Source organism: Ranitomeya variabilis, chromosome 3 (assembly GCF_051348905.1).
Source record: "Ranitomeya variabilis isolate aRanVar5 chromosome 3, aRanVar5.hap1, whole genome shotgun sequence".
In the NCBI taxonomy this organism is placed as follows: domain Eukaryota; kingdom Metazoa; phylum Chordata; class Amphibia; order Anura; family Dendrobatidae; genus Ranitomeya; species Ranitomeya variabilis.
The window spans coordinates 68886888-68907669 of NC_135234.1; the positions used below are offsets into that span (position 1 = coordinate 68886888).

At 42.5% G+C, this 20782-nt stretch overlaps 1 protein-coding gene across 2 annotated transcripts in view; it reads left to right on the top strand.

Moving 5' to 3' along the window:
- EPHA6 (EPH receptor A6) overlaps window positions 1–20782 on the top strand; it is a 1167010-nt gene that overhangs the window by 849785 nt on the left and 296443 nt on the right. For both annotated transcript variants that reach the window (XM_077294107.1, XM_077294108.1), the window contains one exon: window positions 3575–3683. In XM_077294107.1, the coding sequence (XP_077150222.1) occupies window positions 3575–3683 (109 nt within the window). The remainder of the gene's footprint in view (window positions 1–3574; window positions 3684–20782) is intronic.

A 20782-nucleotide genomic window follows, 5' to 3' on the forward strand; every position in this document is an offset into this window, starting at 1 on the left:
CACTGCGGTTTTCACTGTGGATTTTCACGCGGTTTCTTCTATGGATTCCTCTGCGGGTTTTGAACTGCACTTTCCTATTGGTGCAGGTTGAAAACCGCTGCGGAATCCGCAGAAAGAAGTGACATGCTACTTCTTTTTTTCCGCAGTGCATCCGCGCGGAATTTTCTGCAGCATGTGCACTGCGGTTTTTGTTTTCCATTGGTTAACATGGTACTGTACACCGCATGGAAAACTGCTGCGGATCCGCCGCGTCAAATCCGCTGCGGATCCACAGCAAAAACCGCAACGTGTGCACATACCCTTAGATTTAGCTGTTAGTAGATTGTTAGAGACTTTAATAAGGACATTTTCAGTAGAGTGTAGGAAGCAGAAACCAGATTGTAAAAGGTCAAGAAGTGTAATCTGAGTAATAGCGGACTAGCTGAGAGTAGACTAAGCGTTCCAATAGTTTAGAGAAGAAGGGAAGATTAATTGGTTAGGTACAGCTAAAGGTCTCCATATACATTAAACTAAGGTAGGCTAAACTCGCTTATATAGGGGAGATTGACCAACAGTTTAATATATCTGGGGGTCTTCCGACTCTCTCCAACAGATGACGTCAGTGAGAGAAGGATCAACACTTGGAATTCCAATAAATGATCCTTTTGTTCTTCCTGGATCTAAGGCATTGCCAGACAAGAACACATGAGTGCTCAGCTGAGGGTTCCTCTGTATCGGGGAGTTTGGAGAGAAAGCTGGAAGTTGAGCGATTCATTCATCCAACATCTCATGTATATGGTATTCTTAAAAGGATTTCTCAGATAAACAAAGTATATTTTAATCCATAGATCTTGGAAAAATAATAATTTCCACCATTGAATCTGTTACAAAAATTTTTCCTGTGCTGAGAAAATCTTATACAGACAGGAGAGCATGGGATCACAGCTGACTCTTTCTGTGAGGTAAAACAGGAGGTCTCCAACACTCTGAACACATCTTAAATCAAGTCAGTGACATATGAGCTGGAAGATTAGAGAAACTGAGAAAGAAAAAGCTCAATAGAGTCTTATCTGATGACAATGAGGTGTCAGGAAAAGGGGAGATACACTCACCTTGTTAGGTTGATGAATGGCAACACATAACAGGCATGTAAAACAGCGGCTGCACAGATACCAGTCAAGAGGATGGTCATAGATATAGAGAGGAAGACTGAGGTATTAGGGTACCGTCTCACAGTGGCACTTTTGTCGCTACAACGGTACGATCCGTGATGTTCCAGCGATATCCATACGATATCGCTGTGTCTGACACGCAGCAGCGATCAGGGACCCTGCTGAGAATCGTACGTCGTAGCAGATCGTTTGGAACTTTCTTTCATCGCTGGATCTCCCGCTGTCATCGCTGGATCGTTGTGTGTGCCGGCCGGAAAGTGAGAGCAGATCACAGCGGTGACGTCGCCGCTGTGATCTGCTTTCACTTTACGGCGGCACTCAGTCAGAGCGGGAAGCAGACGGCAAGGGACCTGAAGGACACCGGAATGTGAGTATGTACTGTTTGTTTTTTTTACTTTTACGCTGGTAACCAGGGTAAACATCGGGTTACTAAGCGCGGCCCTGCGCTTAGTAACCCGATGTTTACCCTGGTTACCCGGGGACCTCGGCATCGTTGGTCACTGGAGAGCGGTCTGTGTGACAGCTCTCCAGCGACCACACAACGACTTTCCAACGATCACGGCGAGGTCGTATCGCTGGTCGTGATCGTTGGAAAGTTGCAGAGTGTGACGGTACCCTTACTCCTGTGCTGCTGATAGCGAAATATTGGTGAAATCAAAACATTTATTAAAACAGGTTTAAAAGTCAACTCGTTTCAAGGTCACGCAGGACCTCTTCATCAGGACTTGGAGTTGCCAGTGATAGTTCTACTTCCTGTTTAGTTGTTGGAGGAAAAAGTTCAGTCTTTGGAGAGTTGTTCTTGAGATTGCTGCATGGAGTTGGTTTGCATTTTTATCCTCATCCTCTCCTATTTGATTTCTCCTACCTATCCCTCCCCTTTGTTCCTCGCTGTTGTTTTGTCAGTATATTTGCATGGCTGTAGTTTTCTTTCATCACTGTCTGTCTTCCCTTGTCTGACTGTCTGGTTAGTGTTATCCTATATACTTTAGCCTCTCACCTCCCTGGGTGGGGGAGAGATCAGATAAGGTTTAAGATAGGAGCATTGCAAGGTATGTGACCCCGATGTCCCTGGGGAACAGGGATAGACTAGGACATCCCCTAGTTTGAGGGATCAGGTATGTGCCCATAGTCCCTAGTCACTACGTGACACCTGCCATGTTGTTTGTATTATCATTTATTCTTCCTTTATGGCCAAGAATTGTGGTATGTGCCAAACATGTCCCTTCATGGTCAGACACAGCAATTTCAGATGACACAGCAGGAGCACAAGTACAAGATTATCTCAGCACAGAAGCTTATTATTATTCCAAGATCTATTGATTAAAACAGACTTTGTTGTTATTCACCTTTCACTGCTCTGCAGATCCAGTACAGAGTACTCCAGAGGTCCTCAACAGCTCCAGAAGCAAAGATTGCTTCATTCGGAAGTCACAAGACCTGCTGCAGCCTGTGATTGAGTGACTAAAAGAACACATCATCAGATATTTTTATCATGATTGCTTTTTTAGTCAGTGGGCTTGTTACTTCTGAACGCTGCAGGCTTGGCTTCGATAGCTGGTGAAGACTTCCAAGTGACCTGCACTAGATCCATTGAGGTCCTGTAAGGTGAGCATGCCATCATCATCTTTTACTTTATAGCAAACCTGTAAGCAGGATTTTGCTTAGTAAACTACAGGCATTGTCAGGTTTGTAGTGTTAAACTGATTAAACTGGGGTGAAGAAATTCATCTTGTGGTTCTTGTGTATTCGATGTTAAAAGGTTCTAATTAATGAGATGCTTATGCTCTGGGGCGGGACTGTAGGCAGAGTTTTATCTTCCTGCTCTAAGCCAGACAAACCAAGAAGAGACCTGCCCACAAGGCACCCCAAAGCACAAACAGTCTGTCTCTATGTTGAAGAACATGTTTGTGCTTTAAGACGGGCCTATGGCGGTTATTTCCAGTGACCTTATAAACAAACTCCTCTGGCAGTAGCTTATTACTAGGACATAAGAATCCCAGACAAGTTTAAATTCAACATGCCTGATCCTATTTTCTCAAACATTTGCAAGTTTGGAATGCCACCATAACACGGTCAGCAGAGCCCGATAAAGACCGACTTTCCTCATAGCTATTTAGCTATTGACTCTACTGTTGTGAAGATAAATGTCTAGAAGAGATTGAACCGTAGTATAACAATGGCGCAATAGTCATCAAACAGAGAGCAGCTTCATGAGATGCAGGAACCTCCTGCAGGATCATCAGACCTGTCCATATCAGCAATCATTCCCACTTAGTCTATTACTGTATACTTGATCTGTATGCTAGTGAAGTAGATGAAATATTTTTTGTCCTGTTTATGTCCTATTTTTTACATTTTGACCTTCTAGATAATCTACTGCATATGACATGAATATTTCATACCTTGTGTTTTGCTTCTTTCAGCTTCAGATATGGCAGCAGAACAAGGGCAAATTCTGGTAATTGCCACCGCAGCTGTCGGAGGATTTACCCTCTTGGTCATTCTTACTCTGTTCTTCCTCATCACTGGCCGGTAAGCCAATCTCTATTCAATACTATAGTCAATATTTTAGGATTGTGACTGAATTGATCAATCCCTGGTTATCTTGAATGCAATTACTCTTTTGTTTTTGTCACGTACAATTACACTGTTCTACTTATTTTCAAAAGTTGTCAGGTTCAGTAATGTAATCAGCCATTTCTTAATGATTTTGACCTCCTGAATTCAAATGTGACAATGAAATTTTTTAGTTGGCTCTTGTTTCTATGATCCCAAAGAGTTTTCATTTTACTGCTAGATATATTTATGTTGAGATTATCCAAAAGTATAATTTATGATTGAAGAGTAGTGATAAGTGAAAGAGAAATTGACTACTGTCTTGTTTGTGATGAACCAAAATTTTCAGCAAATAAAAGTGCATTAAAGTTTTGTGTATAAATAAAGCTTAATTTTGATATAATGACTTTTGCTCTTTTTATATGGGTTTTCTCAAAATCTCAAGATATTCACTATTCCAATTTCTATGGAACCTTGTCTTGAATGGAGGGAAGCCATACATATTCATCCGTCTCTCCAGTCATTGTCAAAGGAACTACAACAGAAGGCTGAGCACTGTGCCATCACTTTTTCCGGAGTACTGTAGACAATGAATGGACCGGAGCTTCAGCATGAGCAACTTCCCTCCACTTCAACTTATATAAAACTGGAAGTAAAATTTGGATTTTAGATATTTAGAGACACATAAATGCCTGATATACCACAGATGGGCCCCCTATATGGAAACTGCTTTTATCTCTAGAATAGAGGGTCTCCATGATGTAAAGGGAAGGGTGAACAGGCATGTACAGTTCCTTACATTTATTTCCATAGGCTTTAAAAGAAAAAAAAAGGTGAGGAAGCCATTTTGGGCTGTTTTTGGAACTCTCATAGAAGTTAACGTAGAGAGTCATGCTTATGTGGTCACTGCTCTATCTACAACCGTCATGGGACAGAGGTTTTACTAGTATTTCTAGTTATACTTTTATCCTTCATCTCCCATTCATTTGAATAGGATCTGATCTGCAGCACTAGGAAGAGGCCACTAAACAATGTACAAACCCATAAACTGTTATGGTCACTGTCGGAGCCGATATCAGCTGTTCGATGGGAGGTGGCAAATGTTGGATCCCTACCAATCTGGTAATGATGACCTATCCTGCTGATAGGTCATCAGTATGTTTATTTCAGGCAACCCCTTTCATGTCTAATATAGAAATCAAATAACCCCTTAAGTCATAGAAATTCTACTTTGGAATTGCAAATCCAAATTGCAATAAAATTTACTTTTACAGATAACTTTAGTGAAGCTCGGCACGTTGGTGTTATAGTTCTTGTAGAAGCAAAAGGCAGCTTTAAAGAATTAGAATTTAAAGGCGTACTAATTCTACAGTTGAGTGGATCAATTCACACAACCCCGGTCGACAGTTCAGGACAGTGCTGTATAGCTTTGGATGGGAGTTGTGTGAATTTACTGACCCTCTGGGATCCCAGGCTTGACTTATGGTTAGCCAGGCTATCTAGACAAGACTTGTGTACCACACGCTGAACAAATGACGTCATGCCAGGCCGGGAACCCTGGAGCTCAGGAAATTTGTGCAGTTCCTGTCCAGTGAGCAGTGACCTGGACGATGGACTGGACCTGCGTTGCACGAAGCAATACTCTCATCTTTAATTAATACTATAGTCATTTATGATGTGAGTTTAAGAATGTGTCATAAATGCCTGATAGGTAAAGATCCTACTTGTAAATCCCCCATCTATTAGTGTCCCAGAATGTGCTTTTTTCACTGAAGTTCTTGGCTCCTCAAAGGAAATTATTTGGGGGTTCCACGCTCTGACAATATAGAACCATTGTACAGTGCACCAGTGGCATCTCAGCAAGGTTAAAATAGTTATTTGTGAATCAACTCATAAGATATAGACCCTAGTAACAAGCGGCTGGCCGTTTTCTGCTGCACCTCTGGAGCCCATCGTTGTAGCTAAACAAGTGACTATCTGAACAGTCACCTTCACACGAGGTTGTCTTCTGCTGCACCTCTGGAGCCCATCGTTGTGGCTAAACAACTGACTGGCTGAAAAGTCACCTCAACACGAGGTTGTCTCTTGCTGCACCTCTGGAGCCCATCATTGTGGCTAAACAGGTAACTGGCTGAAAAGTCACCTCCACAGGAGGTTGTCTTCTGCTGCACCTCTGGAGCCCATCATTTTGGCTAAACAGATAACTGGCTGAAAAGTCACCTCCACACAAGGTTGTCTTCTGCTGCACCTCTGGAGCCCATCATTTTGGCTAAACAGGTAACTGGCTGAAAAGTCACCTCCACATGAGGTTGTCTTCTGCTGCACCTCTGGAGCCCATCATTTTGGCTAAACAAGTGACTGGCTGAAAAGTCACCTCAACACAAGGTTGTCTTCTGCTGCACCTCTGGAGCCCATCATTGTGGCTAAACAGGTAACTGGCTGAAAAGTCACCTCCACAGGAGGTTGTCTTCTGCTGCACCTCTGGAGCCCATCGTTATGGCTGAGTCTTGGCTCCTCGCAGGCCAATCCAACCCCATGCACAATATATTATACCCATTATAGAAAGTAACATTTGTGACTTTTCCAAAGTCAAATATCGTGCTCCTTTTGCGCTGCCTATTTCCTCAGTCTTCACTCCGCTGCCTTCGTATTCATAATTTCATTCTGCTTTTGTCAAAGGTGAAGTGCCTGCATGATGATTTAATTAGCCGACTGTTATTTCTTGCTTAGCATACTAATTACCAAAAATAAGTGCCTGAAATGATTAGCAAGGAACTCATTTACAAGAAGTAGTATTTCTCTTTTACAAAATGTCAGCCATTGATTGTAAAAGAAAAGCATATTCTCTGTAAAAGGACCAAAGCAGAGCTGCAGCCGTCTTCCTTTTCTTTTAGTTAAAGGGCATTCAATAAGTTTAAGGTTGAAAAGCATGACGTCTGTGTTTTAATCTTGCTAATTAACCTGCGTATTGTGCAATGCCTTCTAATGATTTTTAATAATTAATATTTTTTTTTTATCTCGTCGCAATGTACTTTACATTCACAAATCTCATTAGAACTGGAGGAATAGCAGTTTTAGTCCACTGATACATCGTCTCTGGTCAGTGTATTTAAAAATGGAATTGTTCCATGGCTAGAATACTAAGCGAGTAGCCAAGGAGCAGATATTATTGACTGCGATGCAGTTACAGCACATCTATAAATTACTAGCTCCAGGGGAAAAGTCTTCTGCAACACTTAAATAAATGCTAACCGAGTATCAGGTCACACATCATGTGTCCGAGGGCAGCGGACGCCAGGCATCCTTTATTTCAATAAGGATCAATTCTTATATGGTTATCTCCAGCAATGACAGGGTCAATATATTCCAACTTGTGACATTACTAGTACAAAGAGCCGCTGGTATACAGGACCTACCGGATTTCTGCCTGCGAGCTCCAATGATGTCAGATCAAACCTCGGTTTACAGCTTCATTCTAGAATGAAGAGGAGCATTGTCAAATTTAGCACAATGCCGTTGGTAAAAAAAAGAATGTTATACCCACTAAAGACTTTGTATATCCTCTCAGGCGAAATTGGAATTGTAAAATACAGAATGATACTTATTCCCAAGATACAAAAATATACATGTGTATCACTTCTTATATTTCCTCTGGGGTCAAGTGGAGAGATGTGACCAACTTAAAAATGATTTTGTGATACTCCGTTGGGAGAGGTTTATGCTGTATGCATCAATTAATGGCCACCTGGTGGTTTTGATGTGTATTACAGCCTGTTGAAAGTTTCGTAACCATGCCTCAATAATGTATCGAGCTTGAATTGTGGGAAATTTGACTCCTTAAAGGGTTCGTCCCTTGTTTTGTGTTGAGGAGTGCATCGTTCCGTTGCTTCCTTGCCAAGGGAAGAAGAGGTGCACTCCAGATAATTGACAGTTTGGACCAGCAGCATGGCTGCACCGGCGTCAGAACAAATAGCTTGTAAGTGATCTGTTCCTTACCAAGGAGACCGGCCACCGCTGGTACACTGTCTCAGTTCTTTTGGAACTCCTAAAGTGAACCCGCAGAACCACGACAACGAACCTCCCAAGGGTGAGCTGGCCTGGTGGACCACCCCCAATACAGGGAGTGTTAGGGGCAGGCCCGAGAGAGACTATTGCCGCAGAAGCTGACACCCGGGGACAGGAAGTAGGAGCGGAAAAGACGCAGAACTGACTATAACGGAGACACAAGACAGACTGGCAATGACTGAGACTAAGAATAGGCAGGATATCGTGGATGCACAGGAGAGACTAGATATGGCGGAAACACAGGACAGGCAGGGTATGGCGGAAACACAGGACAGGCAGGGTATGGCGGAAACACAGGACAGGCAGGATATGGCAGAAACACAGGACAGGCAGGGTATGGCAGAAACACAGAAGAGGCAGGGTATGGCGAAAACACAGGACAGGCAGGGTATGGCGGAAACACAGGACATGCAGGGTATGGTGGAAACACAGGACAGGCAGGGTATGGCGGAAACACAGGACAGGCAGGATATGGCAAAACAGAACAGGCAGGATATGGCGGACGCACAGGACAGAGCAAGGCACAGAAGGTCATGGGTCAAATGAGGACAAATGAGGACAAATGAGGACAAATGACAATCAGGCATGGAGCAGAGGAAGGAGTTACCTTAGGCTACTTTCACATTAGCATCGTACGACGCACGATGAATTGCGTCATTGCGACATACCGAGGCTAGCAGTGAATGCGCCGCACAACGGGGGCAGCGGATGCGTTGAAAAAATTGTGAGGTGCGGGGAGGAGGGGGTGGAGTTCCGTCCGCGCATGCGCAGTCGGAAATGCTGGACACGACGCACCAAAAAACGTTACGTGCAACGTTTTTTGGTGGCGACCGTCCGACGCAACACGACGTAACCGTTGCATGACAGTTGTGACGTGTGGCAAGGCGTTGCACTGCGTCGCTAATGCTAGTCTATAGAGAAAAAACGCATCCTGCAAGCACTTTTGCAGGATGCGTTTTTTCTACAAAACGACGCATAGCGACGTGCAGTGCACAACGCTAGTGTGAAAGTAGCCTTAAATAGACCGAGTGCTGCAGAACCTCCGGGTCAAGATCCTCCAGAGTGGAGGAACAGAGCGTCTGCAGACCAGAGAGAGGAAGTGCCCCCGACGAGAGCCAGGGACCGGTGGCGAGTCAGGAGAAGAGACCGGAAGGCACGCGCACACTGCTGGAGCGCGCCGGGACGGCTAAGTATGTCGGCGGCAGGAGCGGCGGCAGGAGCGGCGGCAGGTGGCGCCGTGACACACTGCTGGTAGAATAGGTAATGAGTAGTAAATTAGCAAGATGGTTAAAAATTAACTGTCATCTGTAGTTGTTTGTCTACACTTATGGCCAACTTAGGAGCATTATTACTATTAGTATTAATGTTTTTCTTCTCTTTATGAGGCTGGTCATGCAAATAACATAACGGAAATGCCCTTCCAAAGATCTTTCAAGGACAATGTCACTGTGTTGTGTTCAGGTGTTTTACTTGTATCATAGGAAATAAAACATTATTTAGTGGTACTGTGTTGGGGGTCCTTTATGCATTATATTCCCAATTCATCAAAGTCTTTTCTCCAGTAAAACAATTTGAAAAGTGATAGAACTTTTTCAGCAACAAAATATTGCACAAAAATGAGGCAACTGTTGGAATTTTCACTCCAGTTTCGCCAACATGAGTGAAGCTGTGGTGGGATAGGCTTCACAAGCTTTGAGTACGATTTGCCGCTAGGCACACAAAGGCATACCCCACTTTTATAACGCATCTCGCTCATTAAGAGGCACGCGCTCAGACATCAACAAGCCCCCTCATCAAGATTGGTTCGAACAATGCAGGTTTTGATGAATTGGGACCTACATTTTTGTAATCACCCAGTTGTTAGGAAATGTCTTGCAATCTGTGAAGGGTTTTGCTAGTATGCTGTAAGAATGCATTGAATTTGCATTGCGAGAAATTTCCGTTATTGAAGAGGTTGTCTGTTCTGAAGCTAGAAATCTAAAATCACTCTATGTTTCTACCGACTTGCGAATCTTCACATCGGATCCTTCGGCACCAGTAGCGTGACTGCAAGTATGTGATTTGTATATATGCGGTCACATGCCGACTAGATTGATGAAGCCTCGCTTAATACAAGTGCATTGAGCGAGGCCGGATACAGTCTAGTCGAAATGTGGTCGAATACTTGCAGAAATATGACCGCCCTGCTTCTGGTGTCAGCACCAGGGAAATCTCACAGCACACAGTGCTTCAGGCTTCCAAAGCCACAAAGTGGTTTAAAAAAGTGACGGGTCCATTCTTCAAGTAGCTTCTTCTTGGAAGACACTCACTTTTTTAATGCATACAAATCAAAAAATGCAAAATATTGCCTAAAATAAGACTCTTCAAGAAAAACACCGCCCTCATTTTCATGAAGCATCTTCTGCTTGAAAAACTCATTGGGTATGTCTAAAAGACATCGTTTGCACATACCCTAAGAATGCTTGTTAGGCACCAGCTATAATAGATGTATTGTCACCCTTTGACTTACGAATCCATACAAGTCATTGAGCTGGCCAATTGCTTAGGGATAAATAGAAGCTTGTTACAGAGAAAAAATACATAGAATATTTAGAAGGCTTCAAACTTTTGAATATTAGAAAGGTTTTAATTGTAACTCACATTGTTTGCAGAATAGACCGGGGATTCTACAGCCAGCGTAATAATGATTGGCTAGTGGCAAGGAGTGGACCGTGATGGTCTATCAGGATTGCCATATGTTTACTTTGATTGATTGTTTTCGGTTCCTCTGATCTTCTTCCTCATACTAATATCCCAGTCACTTACTATTTGTTATGTATAGAGGTGAGTAAGCTGTCAGGTTGTTCCTCTAGGCATCGAATTCTCTCGACAACTTGACTGAATAAATTCATATTGATCCTATAAGTTTGAAATATTGAAAATCCTCTATATTTTCCAAAGGAATTGAGGTGTTTTAGATCAAATTATAACTATGGAGCGTTTGGAAATCATGGTATGAATTTTAAGGACTAATAGCATTGGGTTTATGTAAAATTACTGGTCACAAAAATGTATTATGTCAGTGATGTAAAAAAAAGTCACAATCGGCGGGTTCTATAGATTATTTATTGATATATATTGTAAATAAAAAAAAAGAACCAAAATGATGGCAGATTCTATTAAATGACCGCATTTAGAGGCTTCAGCTGATGCAAAAATTGTCCTTTTTGGCATTGTTTTAATCCTATGATATCAGAATGGAAAATGTGTCATGATATAGGGTTTTCATGGAAAGTTCCTATTTATCTGAGGCTACATATACAGAAAGCTGATCTGTCAGTCGTCTTGATTGGATCAGAGGGGTTTTCTCATATTCTTAAATGTATAAAATTACAAAGTGCTTGTGAAATCAAGCAACTTTGCAATTTACCTTTTATTAAAAATCCACTCTGTTCTCAAGAATTTAGCTTTTCTAATTTTACAGTTCAATGCTCGATCCAGAAAGCTTCGGAGTAGCTGCGCCCCTTGTCTAGGAGAACGGCCACTGCTGATAGACTGCTGAGGTAGATGGTCTCTTAGAGAGGGAGTGCAGCTATTTTATAGCTGACCGGACCACTGGATCCAGTGTCCTTGCACTTCCCCGATGCTGCAAAGGCAAAGATGCTTCTGCTTGCAGCATCAGAAAGTACACAGCCGGGTTCACATTAGCGTTTCTGTGCGCAGCATATGATCCGCAGAGATCCGCATGCTTCATGTGTGCATATCTTTAACATGGTGTATGCAGGGACATGCGTTTGCATGCATTCGCATGCGGATGCGTACAAATGTGTCGTTTCGCGGGGTGCGGCGGTTTCCAGTGAACGCAAATGTTGCATTTTTTGAGGCACCAAATATTGCGCAATAATGCTCATGCGGATGAGTGCTTAAAAAAAACGCATTACTGCCTATGGAAACGTATTGGTACGCAAGGACATGCGTACGCATGCCTACGATACGCATGCGTACTTTAGACTGTGCATGTCCAGGAAATGATGTCACCACCTCCACCATGCACATAAATAACGCAAATGCATGGCAAAACGCATCTAAACGCATGCACATGCAGCGTTTTTTTTTTGGGTGTCATGCGTAAGATGATACGGAGGCGTAAGCTTGCAAGCAGGGACCTCACTCCTAATGTCGCTGTTTAAATTGTCTTAACTTCTATTTAATTTATTGTCTGCACATGTCCCTGCTAATTGTAAAGTGCTGCGGAATATGTTGGCGCTATATACATAAAAATTATTATTATTATTATTATTATTATTAAGCATCCATTTGCATGTGTTTTGACATGTGTTCGCGTCACAGAAACGCTAATGTGAACCTAGCCTCAGGGCTTGTGCCAGGCTTGGACTGGCCCACAGGAAAACAGGAGAATCCTCCGCTGGGCCCTCATGTAAGAGTGGGCCACCACTCTCTTATATGAGCAGTACCTGGAAAAACACACTTAATTCACTAACTGTCAACCCAGATTATTCTATAGAATTTTGTGAATGAGGGTAAAGTCATTTTTGCATGTAACTGAAAAGTGGGGCCCTGGAGTTGATGTTACTGGTGGGCCCTTGGCACCCCAGTCCGACACTGCCTTGTGCACATGACCATGTTTTTGATGTGCGATTTGCAAGAGCAGCTTCTTGCAGCGGTTCCTGGACACTCGGACACATGGCTGGTATGAAAAAACGGACATGTGCATAGCATTAGAGGTTATAATGGGTACATGGGGTATCCGTGGACAAAATGGATACCGCATGCATTGGAAACACGCTTGTGTGAAGGAGCTTTCCACGGGCAGGTGTCTGAACAGACGGGACCCAGTTCTGCTCTGTCCTTATCTACTTGGATGTCTGCTGACATGTAGTGATATGAACTACAAGAGTAAAGTACTGTCCTGATTGAGTACACCTTGACGCGGTGGGATGGATTTTACGCTTTGATCAAAATAGTGATAACCAAGTACCATATGTTAGGTACATGTACTATCACTATTAATCCACTTCCTTACAGGGTATTTGTTCATTTTGTTTTTACCTTTGTTTTTTTCGGTTAAATGTCACAGTGTGAATGCAGACCTATGAATTGCACTTTCACCAACATATGCTCCTGCTCTTTTTTTTTGTGTTGTCCCTTATTTACTATAAAAGATGGCTGAACCATACCAAACAACTTCTTTTTACCTTTCTCTGTCCCGCATGGCAACATCATCACTTGCTTATAGTGTGGATTCTGCAGGATTAAGGCGCAAGTCCACAAGTTGATTCTTACCCAAACAATTTTAGGATGAGTGAGATGAGCCGGATGCTGTGATTTTGTCACACAACGACTTCTATATTATAGGAATCCGGTCCCTCTTTGGTGCTGTCTTTTTGGCGCAGTTTATCTCCTTGGTAGCACATGATGGTGCACGCTCCATTTTTCCACACACGGGTTCGGCACATAGAATGGCTGCTTCCAATAGATGCATGGAGCACTTTAACTATAGGAATGAAATGATCCTCATCCTAATACTGTGCGCTGAATAAATAGTCATGAAGCAGAGAGAATGAGTAATTATGAGGTAGGTAGTGGATTTTAGCAGATGTTTGTTAGAGTCAATGCACCTTTAATGGTGCAGATAACATCTAGTGTTTCATTACCATTTCCTCAGAATCCAATTAGCTATAATTCCTTCAATATTTATAGTGAGCTGGGAACATTCTTATGTCTTCATTCTTCTCCGAGCACAGACTGGAGGACCTGTAGCATGTCGCAGCTAATCACATGTGATGAGGCTACATTAAGCATTTTTACATTCATGAATCTGCCTTGCTTTCCTTTGAGGATGGAAAATATATATCATGAGACAAGGCCACAGCTCATTACGCAGTCACAAAATGAATATTTCCCGATATAATGCTTTCCACAAGTACAGGATGTCCTTTACTTTTATTTTTGTACTTAATATATCATCCAGTAATTTTTATCTGTAAGCTTATAGTAATACACTGTGTGCGCGTGTGTCAAATCTAATTTTTTTTTGTTAACGTCCATTGGACTAGATTATTTTTATTGTTCATTTACTTCTTAAGTGGAATATTAGCCTACGGTATGTGCCCACAAAGTTTTTCAAGGAGTCTTTGGTGCAGAAACTGATTGGAAACTGTACAAAAAACTCTCAAAAACCTGAAATTTCAACTCAATTTCTGCTTCAAAAATTCAACAAAAGACTCCTTGTGTGCCGCCGAGCAGAAATTCTCCAAATCTCAAAACTCCTCAAAAATTTGGAAATTCCGCTCAGTTTCTGCATAGAAAAGTCAACAAAATGACTGTGCGCACATACCCTTAAGCAACTTTCGAATAGTCACAAATGCCTCAAAAAACTCCATGTGCATATGGCCCAATTCATCAAAGCTTTTACGAGAGAATTCTGGCGCAGAAAACTTTGAAAAGTAACAAAATTTAGGCCCAACACGAGGCTGTATGTGCCTTCTTAATGATTCACTAGCACCTGACTCCAGCATGCCCCCTCATTAAAACCAGCTTAAAAAATGCCATTTTTGATTAATCGGGGGCCACAATTTTTGTGGACTTTATACATTTTGAGAAAGATTTGAAAATTTCTGCTTAATTTTCGCTCGTATTCTGCTCAAAAAAACTCCTCAAACAAAGCCTAAAAGTATGTTTACACAGAGTATTTTCAAGTGGTTTTGGAGCAGACACTCAGTGGCTATGTGCACACCGAGTCTTTTGCAGAGCTGAGCAGAACCTCCACCAGAAACTGATCAGAACCTCCCGATTGATGTGGATCCAACTGCTGGAACCCTCACCCATCCTGAGAACCAGGTGAAAGGAGTGGACAGAGATTAAAGGAGTTGTCTGGCCTTAGGCTACAAGTCTGTAGTCACTGTATGCATGCTATGAGGATTCTCCGATGTCAGCAGCGGCAGGTGCGTGACTGCAAGTATGTGATTTGCACATATGTGGTCACGTGCCAGCTAGACGTGTGGGGTCATACTCAATGCAAGTATAATTGAGCTATGCAGGACTCATCTACTCAAAATGTGTCCGGAAGTATGCAAATCTCGTACTTGTGGTCACTTGACCGTCCGCTCCCAGCTCTAGTATCAAAGAATCTACACAGCACGCAGTGCACATATTGTGAGGATTCACATAGTGACTGCAGACTTGCAGCCTAAGGCTGGAGAACCCCATTTAACCCCTTAGTGACGGAGCCAAATTTTTGAAATCTGACCAGTGTCACTTTATGTGGTAATAACTCTGCAACGCTTCAACAAATCTTAGTGATTTTGAGACTGTTTTTTCATGACACATTATACTTTATGATAATGGTAAATCTGGGTTAATATGTTTTGTGTTTATTTATAAAAAGTATCAAAAATTTTAGTAAAATGTTAAAAAATTTGCACTTTTCTAAATTTGAATGATTATCTCTTTAACCCCTTACCGACATTGGACGTACTATTCCGTCCCATGTCGGCTCCCCTGCTTTGATACAGGGCTCCAGCGGTGAGCCCGCATCAAAGCCGGGACATGTCAGCTGTTTTGAACCGCGATCTGCCCGCACCTATTAACTAGTTAAATGCCGCTGTCAAACGCAGACAGCGGCATTTAACTACCGCATCCGGCCGGGCGGCCGGAAATGACGTCATCGCCGACCCCCGTCATATGATCGGGGGTCGGCGATGCATCAGGAAGGTAACCATAGAGGTCCTAAATACCTCTATGGTTACTGATGCCGGCCTGCTGTGAGCGCCCCCCTGTGGTCGGCGCTCACAGCACACCTGCATTTCTGCTGTATAGCAGCGATCTTATGATCGCTGCTACATAGCAGAGCCGATCGCGTTGTGCCTGCTTCTAGCCTCCCATGGAGGCTACTGAAGCATGGCAAAAGTTAAAAAAAAAGTTAAAAAAAATGTGAAAAAAATAAAAAAAAACATAAGTTTAAATCACCCCCCTTTCGCCCCAATCAAAATAAATCAATAAAAAAAACAAAACAACTACACATATTTGGTATCGCCGCGTTCAGAATCGCCCGATCTATCAATAAAAAAAAAGCATTAACCTGATCGCTAAACGGCGTAACAAGAAAAAAAATCGAAATGCCAGAATTACGTTTTTTTGGTCACCGCGACATTGCATTATAATGCAATAACGAGCAATCAAAAGAACATATCTGCACCGAAATGGTATCATTAAAAACGCCGTCTCGGCATGCAAAAAAATAAGCTCTCAACTGACCCCAGATCATGAAAAATGGAGACGCTACGAGTATCGGAAAATGGCGCAATTTTTTTTTTATTTATTTTTTTTTTTAGCAAAGTTTGGAATTTTTTTTCACCACTTAGGTAAAAAATAACCTAGTCATGTTAGGTGTCTATGAACTCGTAATGACCTGGAGAATCATAATGGCAAGATTTAGCTTTTAGTGAACCTAGCAAAAAAGCCAAGCAAAAAACAAGTGTGGGATTGCACTTTTTTTGCAATTTCACCGCACTTGGAATTTTTTTCCTGTTTTCTAGTACACGACATGGTAAAACCAATGATGTCGTTCAAAAGTACAACTCGTTCCGCAAAAAATAAGCCCTCACATGGCCAAATTGACAGAAAAATAAAAAAGTTATGGCTCTGGGAAGGTGGGGAGCGAAAAACAAAAACAAAAAAAAAAACGGAAAAAGCTCCAGGGGTGAAGGGGTTAATCCAGATGGTCACACCACAGCGAACCATTAATAAATAACATTTCCCACATGTCGGCTTTACATCAGCACCATTTGTAAAATGTTATTTTGTTTTGTTAGCATTTTAGGAGGTTTAAAAATGTAGCATCAATTTTTCATATTTTGAAGGAAATTTACACAATTTCTTTTTTTAAGGACTTATCCATGTTTGAAGTGACTTTAGAGGTCCTATACATTAGAAAAACCCCAAAAGTGATACCATTTTAAAAACAGCACCCCTGACACATTGAAAACTGCAGTCAGTTAGGCCGGCGTCACACTGGCGAGTTTTACGGACGTAAGAGTGCAGAAACTACGTCCGTAAAACTCGCATAACATACGGCACAATTATTCTCAATGGGGCTGCTCCTATCAGCCGTATATTACGGATCCGTAATATACGGCTTTCTACGGCCGTACAAAATTGCAGCATGCTGCGTTTGTCAGCGTATTGCGCAAAAAAATCACCAATGAAAGTCTATGGGGGCGAGAAAAATACGGATTCCACACGGACCAGCAGTGTGACTTGCGAGAAATACGCAGCGGTGTTAGTGAAAAGTCGGTAATTCAATTGCCGGCTTTTCATTTCTCCTGCACAAACCCGACAGGATATGAGACATGATTACATACAGTAAACCATCTCATATCCCCTTTTTTTTTGCATATTCCACACTACTAATGTTAGTAGTGTGTATGTGCAAAATTTCAGCGCTGTAGCTGCTAAAATAAAGGGTTAAATGATGAAAAAAATTGGCGTGGGCTCCCGCGCAATTTTCTCCGCCAGAATGGTAAAGCCAGTGACCGAGGGCAGATATTAACAGCCAGGAGAAGGTCCATGGTTATTGGCCCCCCCGTGGCTAAAAACATCTGCCCCCAGCCACCCCAGAAAAGGCACATCTGGAAGATGCGCCTATTCTGGCACTTGGCCACTCTCTTCCCACTCCCTGTAGCGGTGGGATATGGGGTAATGAAGGGTTAATGTCACCTTGCTATTGTAAGGTGACATTAAGCCAGATTAATAATGGAGAGGCGTCAATTATGACACCTATCCATTATTAATCCAATTGTTTGAAAGGGTTAAAAAACACACACACACATGATTTAAAAGTATTTTAATGAAATAAACACAGTGGTTGTTTGAATAATTTATTGCTCTCTCAATCCATTTGCAGACCCTCGCTTGGCAAAATAGTAAACGCACAAGATACATACCCTCAGCTGAACCGTCACGTCCCACGAGGTAATCCATCTGAAGGGGTTAAAATAATTTACAAGCAGGAGCCCTGCTAATGCAGCGGTGTGCTCGTGCTTGTAATTTCCCGGCGAATGAAGGAAATGTAGGTCATTGACCTACATTTCCTTCAGTCGCGGTGATGCGCCCCCTGGTGGATGTCCTCATATGACCTGGAGCGTGGGAAAAAGTTCCCAGGCTGCAGTTCATGAGAACATCCATCAGGGGCGCATCACCGCGACTCAATGTAAGTACAGATCACTCTGCTTTCCTTTCAGCACCTGGGGATTACAGGCACGAGCGAGTGGTTTATCGCAGCTCGTGCCTGTAATATTAGTTAACCCCTTCAGATGGATTACCTCGTTGGACGTGATCTGACATCAGAAGGTATGTATCTTGTGCGTTTATTATTTTGCCAAGCGAGGGCCTGCAAATGGATTGAGAGAGCAATAAATTATTAACACAACCGCTGTGTTTATTTCATTAAAATACTTTTAAATCATCTGTGTGTGTGTTTTTTAACCCTTTCAAACAATTGGATTAATAATGGATAGGTGTCATAATTGACGCCTCTCCATTATTAATCTGGCTTAATGTCACCTTACAATAGCAAGGTGACATTAACCCTTCATTACCCCATATCCCACCGCTACAGGGAGTGGGAAGAGAGTGGCCAAGTGCCAGAATAGGCGCATCTTCCAGATGTGCCTTTTCTGGGGTGGCTGGGGGCAGATGTTTTTAGCTACGGGGGGGCCAATAACCATGGACCCTCTCCTGGCTATTAATATCTGCCCTCAGTCACTGGCTTTACCATTCTGGCGGAGAAAATTGCGCGGGAGCCCACGCCATTTTTTTCCGCCATTTAACCCTTTATTTTAGCAGCTACAGCGCTGAAATTTTGCACATACACACTACTAACATTAGTAGTGTGGAATATGCAAAAAAAAAGGGGATATGAGATGGTTTACTGTATGTAAACCATGTCTCATATCATGTCGGGTTTGTGCAGGAGAAATGAAAAGCCGGCAATTGAATTACCGGCTGTTCACAGATATCGCGCTGAATGAAATCTAAATACATAATATATATATATGTGTCTCAATGACATATATATATATATACTGTATATATGTTTTCCCAAACATTTGAGCACATAAATCCATTAGATGTCGGTTTTGCAAGCCTGCGAGAAAATATCGCAGTACGGATGCCATACGGAGGATGCCATGCGCAAAATACGCTGACACACCCTGCCTACGGATCAATATTTTGGGAACATTTCTCCGTATTACGGCCATAGTACGGACGTATAATACGTGGCGTATTGTCTTACGCCAAGTGTGACGCCGGCCTTAGTTTGTTAACCATTCAGGTGCTTTACAGGAATTAATGCAGAGTGGCATGACAGAAATGACAATGTCTATTTTTACCACCTAAATGCCTCTAACTTCTGAACAGATTACTACAGCCATCTGACTCTAAGGACGCTATTTGGTTGTGAAGTGCCATGGCAAACATCAGGACCACAGAATCATGATCTGAGGGCACAGATTGGGATAAAGAGGAAGCCCTCACACTCTGTTAACCATTTATAATGATGTAGTCACTACTGACAGCAGCATCTAAGGGGTTAAACAGATTTGGATGGTGCAAACACTGATCATGGCTGATACAGCAAGTTGTCAGCTATAGTGTACAGCCGACAGCTGCTGGATTGTCACCTGTATGGGGAGGCTATTGTCTTATATCTCAGGTCAGTTAAAAGACGTATTGGCGGTCATTAAGGGGTTAATAATGTTTACTGCCCCTCATTTTATTCTGATGGTAGTGCCAATGACCAGCAGCACTCAGCTATCTCTTTTCCATTTACACAGGGCTGTTCAGAGCCCCTGTTCTCAGGATAAGTTGGGGTCTTAATGGTTGATCCCTCAGCAATAAGGAAGTTATTCCTTATCCCATAAATGGAGGATAACTTTGAAACTTGAGCATACCTATATAACTTGAAATCATCATAAATGGTCTTATTTGGATTCATATCTGTCCCATCTAACAAATTCAAATTTCCTACATGATATGTCCAGATATACTACATCTTTATAAAGTATCAGTATTGAGGAGCAAAAAATAGACTAGTAGTAGCAATAGTAATAATATAAAACTCTCTGGAAATACATTAAAAAGGCTGTTCAATGCATTAAGAGGTTGTTGGATATCCCTTTCTCAATCACTATGTTTCCTCAAATTATAATAAGTCTTAGGGCTCATACTCACTTGCGCGTGACTCGAATGAGTCTCGCATTTCAATACCCAGCGCTGCTGCTGGCACTCAGATCAGAGCGTGCGGCCGCCTAGGAATACATGCAGCCGCACGCTCCGCTCCTCTGTGCCAAGTGCAGTGTTGGGTATTGCCATGCAAGACTCACCCGAGTCTCACACAAGTGAGTATGAGCCCTTATACTCACCTATGGTGCCAGCGCCATTTCATCGGTGATGGCACTGGTTCTCCCGGGTATCTCGTGACATTGTTATGTTACGCGATCTCTGTGACAAAATTATCGCTGGCTTCACTCTCCCATCCAGAGGAAGTGAGAGAGTGGCAGCTTTCACTTCCTCCGGATGTATGTGATTTGTCCGTAGGAGGGTAGAGTGAAACCAGCATTGATTGGCCACAGGGATCGCGTGACGTAATGTCAGGAGATCCCGGGGAGAGACAGTGCTAACACCATTGGGACAGCAGTGGTACCGGGGGTGAGTAAAGGTTATACTATTTTATTCGGGGGAAACACATGGATTGAGAAGGGTTGTCTGAGTAGTAGACAATCCCTTTAAGGAGAGGGTGCAATGTTGTTTAAAAAAAATGGTGACATTATGATAAAGTCATTTAGTGATGAACAATAAAGTCTCATTCAGCCCTTGCCATTGAAAATCAATAGATATAGTGAATGCACACTCGGTAACTATGATGGATTTTGCCGCTGAACGTGACCCCTATTTACCATACAATTATCGAGCATTATTGTCTGTAATGTTTTATGCAGATGCGGTTT